This window comes from Pteropus medius, unplaced genomic scaffold, assembly GCF_902729225.1.
Source record: "Pteropus medius unplaced genomic scaffold, Ma_sr-lr_union100, whole genome shotgun sequence".
Lineage (NCBI taxonomy): Eukaryota > Metazoa > Chordata > Mammalia > Chiroptera > Pteropodidae > Pteropus > Pteropus medius.
Window position 1 is genome coordinate 3152171 of NW_024354503.1, and position 6907 is coordinate 3159077.

The 6907-nt window shown below is 56.3% G+C and overlaps 1 protein-coding gene across 7 annotated transcripts in view; it reads right to left on the reverse strand.

The window, feature by feature from the left end:
- Positions 1 to 21: 21 nt before the first annotated feature.
- The window catches only part of GALE (UDP-galactose-4-epimerase), an 8482-nt gene continuing 1596 nt past the window's right edge, over positions 22 to 6907 (reverse strand). Inside the window, exons 1-12 of one of the 7 annotated variants that reach the window (XM_039854101.1) lie at positions 4475 to 4629; positions 4067 to 4189; positions 2641 to 2766; positions 2369 to 2484; positions 2176 to 2289; positions 1768 to 1944; positions 1389 to 1502; positions 1228 to 1294; positions 1056 to 1141; positions 872 to 949; positions 543 to 657; positions 22 to 404 (exon numbers count right to left, since the gene is read on the reverse strand). In XM_039854101.1, coding sequence (XP_039710035.1) covers positions 346 to 404; positions 543 to 657; positions 872 to 949; positions 1056 to 1141; positions 1228 to 1294; positions 1389 to 1502; positions 1768 to 1944; positions 2176 to 2289; positions 2369 to 2484; positions 2641 to 2761 — 1047 coding nt within the window. In that variant the 5' untranslated portion in view covers positions 2762 to 2766; positions 4067 to 4189; positions 4475 to 4629 and the 3' untranslated portion in view covers positions 22 to 345. Of the gene's footprint in view, positions 405 to 542; positions 658 to 871; positions 950 to 1055; positions 1142 to 1227; positions 1295 to 1388; positions 1503 to 1767; positions 1945 to 2175; positions 2290 to 2368; positions 2485 to 2640; positions 2864 to 4066; positions 4190 to 4474; positions 4631 to 6907 lie in introns of those variants that run through there. The other 6 variants (XM_039854102.1, XM_039854100.1, XM_039854099.1 and 3 more) reach the window with 6 other exon arrangements.

A 6907-nucleotide genomic window follows, 5' to 3' on the forward strand; every position in this document is an offset into this window, starting at 1 on the left:
ACCATATGTGAGAATCTTCTCTAGTGTAAGAAAACTTTTTATTTTAAATACTTTGGAGAGTGTATTCATAGCAGTATAAATTAGTGCCGGGGGAGGGTGTTTTTCTTAGGTCCCTGCCTCCCCCACTCGCTCTTGGTGATCCTGATGGCTTCCTGGACTCTGGAAGAGAAGAATTAGAGACCCCCAACTCCTGGTCAGTGGAGCCCTTGGCCTCATGCCTGGTAGGCTGAGCGAGCTGGCTGGTGTCTGAGGTAGGGCAGGCTCTGAGGCCCTTGGGTTCCTGTCAGATGCTGGAGAGCAGGAAATTGTTTCTCTTCCTTTTCTGGTCCATGGTAGGAGAGAATCTCAGGCCTGTGCACCAAAGCCTGAAGGATTCTGCTTCTGCCAGCGCCACAGATCTTCACCTGCGATGGGGCAAGGTATATGGTCGGGGTCCACATTGGAATGCAGGGCCCCCACCACTTCAGGTAGCCCAGGGTAGGTATACCCAGACCAGATCAGCCCCCTCCTAGCATTCTCCCAGGGGTTAGGCTAGCACTCACACATCCTGTCCAGCCCTAAGGCTGCTGTCCAGCCCAGCTCCTGGAGGGCCAGGCTGGGGTTGGCGTAACAGGCAGCCACATCGCCTTCCCGCCGTGCCACTACCTTGTACGGGATCTGCAAGAGAGGGGGTAGTTGTAGCTTAGCTGTCTCACCCAGCCACCTGCTGACCAGGCCCTCAGGAAAGAGAGGTGCAGCGAAGGAGCTCTCTCCTAGCTCACAGGAACCTAGCACTAAGGCAGAGTAGGCAGGGCAGCGCCCATCAGGTAGACTAGTGGGAGGGGCCAGGTATGCTGCTGAGAGTCAGGGCAGGGACGGGTGGATGGCCTACCTTCCTCCCAGAGGCCTTCTCCATGGCCCGGACCATCTGTAGCACCGAATAGCCCGTGCCTGTGCCCAGGTTATAGATCTGCCCAGGAGAGAACAGGGACTGTGGAAGCGGATGGACTAACCACCCCTCTGGGCCCCATCTGTCCAGGGCTCCACCTCCCTCCTCTCGCTTCTCCTTTCCCTACCCGGCAGCCACACTGCTCCTTCAGTTTCCTCAAGGCCGCGATGTGGCCCTTGGCTAGATCCACCACATGGATATAATCCCGGACACCTGCAGAAGAGGTGGTTGGATGGGACAGTTCAGTACAGTCCTACCTCTTAACTCTCACTCCTGGATCCTCCTGGTCCTGAGCTCACCTGTGCCATCCTCTGTGTCATAGTCATTGCCAAAGACATTCAGCGCCTCCCGTCGCCCAATCGCCACCTGGAGTAGAGGTCAAGTTAGCTCCTTCCAGGCCCTCGGCACTAGCTATACCCCTCAACCCTAGGGCCACCCTGTCTTTCCCCTTCTTCCTTACTTGGGAGACATAGGGCATGAGGTTGTTAGGGATGCCCTGGGGATCCTCGCCGATGCAGCCAGAGGCATGAGCGCCTGTGGGGTTGAAATATCGCAGCAGCACTGCATTCCAGGCCTGTGGGACACAGGTCAGATGATGGGGCGCGAGGGCGCAGGCTGTGTGTCCCAGCTCGATCCAGAGCCCTTTACCTCCCATGACTCGCCATGCCTATTCTCTATCCCTAAAAAGGACCAGGGGATCAGACCCTCCCCAGTGCCGTGACCTTGGATAGTCAGTGCCACTTCCTGAGCCCTAGCTTCCTTCTTGGTGAGGGTTGCTCAGGATCCCATCCTCAGGCACACAGGGGCAGAGCCAGGGCTGGGTCAAGAAGAGCCCTCACCTTGTCTGCCTGGCACAGGTCCCGGATCATTTCCTCAATGAAGAACTTGGACTTGCCATAGGGGTTGGTACAGCCACCCGTCGGGTGGGCCTCGTCCAGGGGCAGGTACTGGGGGTTGCCATACACAGTTGCCGAGCTGCTGAATACCAGATTCTTCACCCCGTGGGCCCTCATGATCTGGCCGTGGAGGGGAGGCGTCAGTTGCTTCTGCCTCACACGTTATTCCCACCCCCTCACTCCTTCACAGGCAGGTGGGGCTGAGGTATGGGCACTCCCATTTACAGATGGGGAGGCAGGCTGAGAGGTAAAGAAAGACATGTGTCCAAGATGATACAGCTTGGGACCTGCCTGACTGCCCACTGTTTGGTACTGCCCTCCCAGTGTCTGTGTCCTTGACCCATGTCTCACCTCCAGAAGCTGGATGGTTCCTGTCAGATTAACTCTGTAATAATCCAGAGGCTTCTGCACTGACTCGCCCACGGCTTTGAGCCCCGCAAAGTGAATGACAGCCATAAAGCTGTGCTGCAGGGGCAAAGCCAGGGTCAGAAGTTGCTTTACAGATTCTGGCCCTTGGCAGTGTCCCCTGCCTGCCAAGCCCCACCTTCTTGAAGAGACGCTCCAGGGCTGCCTGGTCCAAGATGTCCATCTCCTCAAACTCCAAAGAGCGGCCTGTCAGCTCCTGAACCCGCCGCAGGCTCTCAGGCATGGAGCCCCCTCCTGGTTGGGCACATGAAGGCCATCAAAATCAGAGAAGATGGGGTGCTCAGTTCCCACAGGACTAGCCAGACACACATCCCTCGGAGGGAGAGGTGGAATCCAGAGTTTTACCTCCATCCCCTGCAGAAGCCCCAGCCCCTGGCACCCCACACTCACCACGGATGGCATTATGGAAGTTGTCGATGACCACGGGCAAATAGCCTGCCTCCAGCAGCTCGAGCACCGTGTGGCTGCCAATGTAGCCAGCCCCGCCTGTTACCAGCACCTTCTCTGCCATCGCACCTGGCCCAGGACACAGAGTCTCAGAGGTGGCTGAGGCTGCTCACTCAGGGCATCCATCCAGTTGGATTCTGACCTCGGAGGGAGGCAGTAGTGTGTCCTGTTTGATAGGGTGGCTCTGGAGGCAGCCCTGGTCCAAGTCTGGATACTGTAACTTTTTGGTCTTAGGCCTTAGAGATAGATTACTTATCTTCTCTTGGCCTCAGTTTTTATCTCTATAAGATGGAACTTATAATTGTACAAATACCATGTGGTAGTGTAAGGGTTAAATGAGGTGATATTTTAAAGGCCTGCCACATGGTCAATGTGGGAAGACTGTGGCACAGGTGCCATATTTTCTAATCCCAACTGACCCGAGGTTGGGAAGATGGAACCTAAGCTTCCACTCTGCCGTCCCCAAGGTGTCTAGAAACTGATAGTTCTGGGCAGAAGCAAACATGGCAGCAGAACCGGGACTACACGAGCTCAGGAAGGGGTTCTGTCTGCTCAGACTCAGGCCTTTCCAGTCTCTGCCATCCCTAGGTGTAAACTGGTTCCTGGGCTCAGTATAATACCTCCTGATATACCCAGCCCCCTGACTCCCTCTCCCTCAAAGGTCAGCTGGGAGAAAGCAAGAAATGTACTAGATGGCCTCAGGGTGGGGTCCTTTGCCAGGCAGGCTGAACCCAACTCTGGGGCTGCAGCACTGCAGTCCTGGAATGCCCTCCCCCCGCCCCCCCCCCCCCCCCAGGTCGGCAAGGCTGGTTCAGCCTCTGCCTATGCCAGGACCAGCCAGATAACTTCTCTGCTTGAAACTAAGGATCCCGCCCCACTCCAGCACTGAGCTGGCCGGTGTAGACGTGGCATTGGCTCTGACGCAGCTGCAAGGTGTGCACCCCGCCCTGAACAAACTCTGCGGGCAGAGGGGGCGGAAGCCCCAGACACTGAGGCCTTTCATTCGGGGCAGCCTGGCCCGCAGCCCCCTTCCTCCAGGCTGCCTCGGTCCCCTCCTGGGCTCATCCAGCTCCAACCAATTTGGCTGAGCGCCCGCAGTGTGCCAGGCTCTGTACCAGACACTTCTGCATTATTTTCTTGAATTCCTCCCACATCCTAATGAGGCAGATAGCACTGTCACTTTACAGACTAGTACACTAAGGTCAGAGAGGTGAAGTAATGGGCCACACAGCTATTGACAGCTGGGCTGGAATCGATTTTGCAGGTGAGTCCGTCACCCAAGTTCTCCCTTTCCCCCACTGCTTCCGGTTTGACTCTGTTCCGGACGCCGAAGCTGCCCCCACCCCCCACCCCGCCGAGGTCCACTTACTGTGCGGATCCCCAGAAAGTGGTCGCGGAGGGTGCTCTGGGAGGCAGGAAGGTTGGTGAAACAGCCTCGCCCCGGACCGGCAGGGCGACCTAGGTCAGCTGTCGCCTCCTCAGTTTCCCCAGTCTGCATAACGGAAGGGAAGGGGCGCTGGGTCTCCCGCGGGGATTAGTGCTATGGCTCGGAGTGGGGCGCGCGAGGAATCCCTAGGCCAGGAATGAATGAACCCAGGCCGCCCCAGCCTCTGTCTGCAGCGGGAGCCGGGAGCAGCGCAAACTGGAAGCAGCGGGGACGGGCCTGCCTGGCAGGACTCTGCCCAGGATGCCGCCCGGACCCCGAAGCTCTCCCTTGCTCCCCGTGGACCACCCGGCCACTCGCGAGCCCGCCCGGCCCCATATTTTCCTTCAGAACCTGCTTGGGACCAGGTGTTCTGCGCTGCCTCCAGAGGAGCCGCCTCCTGTGCTCCGAGCCCAGGTCCCTTTAGGGGCCTGCGGCCCACCTGGTCCCGCCCCCTTCACGCCCCCAGGTAACGTGTCACTCGCCAGGCGGCACTACGGGGCGCCGGGAGGACAAACGGCGCTGCGGCATCAAGGCGCCTGCGCAGCGAGCTCGCGTACTGGTCTGCAGCCTGCCGCACGGTCCAGTGCCGGAGCGGTCGGCGGAGGGAAGGCGCGACCGGACCTAGGGCCCGGGAGCCGAGCGTGCCCAGATCCCCGCGCCAGGCGCGAGTTTTCGTCCCGACCCCTAGAAACAGGCGTCCCAGGGCAGGCGGAGGGAGAGCGCAGGTAGATGGGGTTTGTCGGGGGCGCCGGGCAGCTGTCCTGGGGCGGAGCCCACGAACCTGGCTCCTCGGTCACCCGTAGGTTTCCCAATGTTTTTGTATTTGCCAAACCCTTTCTTCAGTGAGCCTTACATGAAATACACGTCTGCGTGGAACGAAAGCAGTAGGAGGCGGCGCTGATTGAAGGGGATGGTGGGGGTCGCCCAGAGGCTGCGGGTTCTGGGAAGTCTAGTTTGAAAACCTACCATAGCTGGAAGGAGCTCCGAAGCTAAAGTGGGAATTACATTGCTAATTGAATTCAGCCTTCACACAAACCGTGGCGCCCAGCGGGAATGGTTTGTCTGCACTCTGCCTACCATAGTGGGTTAGAAAAACGGTATTATGTTTCTGTTTAAAAATTAAGGTAGGGCTAAGGAGTGATGTGTATAGAGGCATGACATACCAACTGATGAAACTCGGGCAAAGAAATAAACGCACAAGTGTTTCCCAAAGCTTGGAATGCCCTGGGCCTGCCCGAGTCCAGCAAGGAGGAGTGACAGCTGCGGAGCTAGATAAACAAAGAGCTCAGGCCGACCAGATAAGCGCTGCTGCCTTCAGGCGACCTTGTACAACAGCCCCGGTCACAGAGCCAAGAGCCTCAGAAACAGTCTCTCCAAGGTATTCTGGCCAGCCCTGAGTTAAGCTCAAAGCCACCAATTTCCAGTCACTATGAATATGGGGCTCAGGGTGGGGAAACGGAGAAAATCCAGAGATTAATAGTCTGCATTTTCCTCTCAGTGCAAATAAAGATGTTTTATTCCCCCACTCATATGTACACACATCTGCACGGAACACTGGAATGGTTTTATCTCATTTAACTTTTAATTACATAGCTGTTTTCAGAAATCATGTTCCGAGTGGAGATTTTTCAGAGGTGCTGGAGTTGGCAGGTGGCCACTCACCCTTCATTCAGAGGCATTTACTGAAGCTCAGCCCTCACCCTTTCAGCGATGTCCTCTGCCAGCTTGGGGAAAACACTCCCCATGCCCCTTTGGCCTACAAATCAGAGAGCAATGGCCCCAAGGCCATAGGGTTGAACTGTAGAGAGTGGCCAGCTACAGATTTCAGCCAGAGATGAGATTTGAAGATCAACCCGAGCCTGGGAATTGGGTTCCCAAGTGCCCTAAGGGATTCAACTCCTGGACTGCTGGGTCCATGGTGAAGGGAGGCCTCCAAGCACCCAAAGCCTCTCACTCATGCTCAGGTCTGGCAGGGAGGGCCTGAGGCCAAGCGACTTCTAACCCTTGCCTCCTTTCTCCCCGGAGAGACCTATGTGCAGAGCTGGCAGCGAGGTGCCTGGTCCCGTTAATTTCATTCCCATTTCCAGGTGTCCATCTGTGAATCATCCATGCACGGCCCTATTCCCACGTAGTGCCCAGAGCTTCAGGTGGGCAAGGGCTCACAGTTTACAGGTAGCCTGAGCCACTTTGGAGCCAGTTTTTCTGTTAAGGGCTTGACAGATAAAGGTCCCAGCTTCCAGGAGCTTCTGAAGATTCACACCCTTTGAGAAACAAGTCAAAGGAGGCAGTAAGTCATGACATGCCCTCAACACTCAGGGAAACATTGGACTGCACAGACAACTATGATACTGCAAAAGTAAAGGTGAAGACAAACGGACTCTTGTTCCTCTGACGATGGGACACCAACTAGCTGCCTGGGAGGCTGTGTCCTTCTGGCATCTGGGGTTCCCTCTCTGACTCCCCTTGCATAAGATGGCTTAATCTGTGTAATGGTTTGTAGTGCCACCATCAGAATAGGGATCTTGTCAGTTTTGTTCAGGACTCCATTTCCAGGGCCTAGCGCAAGGCCTAGCACAGGGCCTGGCCCACAGTGGTCAAAAACTGCATACTGAAGTAGTAAGAACTGTGAGGCAGAGAGAATAAAAACACCATCTAAAAGGGCCAAACCCGAAAACCTCTGTTCATAACAATAGCTTCTATTTGCTGATGTGTACTCTGTGCTCAGCTGTGGGCTAAGCAGTCTACATTTTCTTACTTAATCCTCATAACGGCCCTATAAGAGAG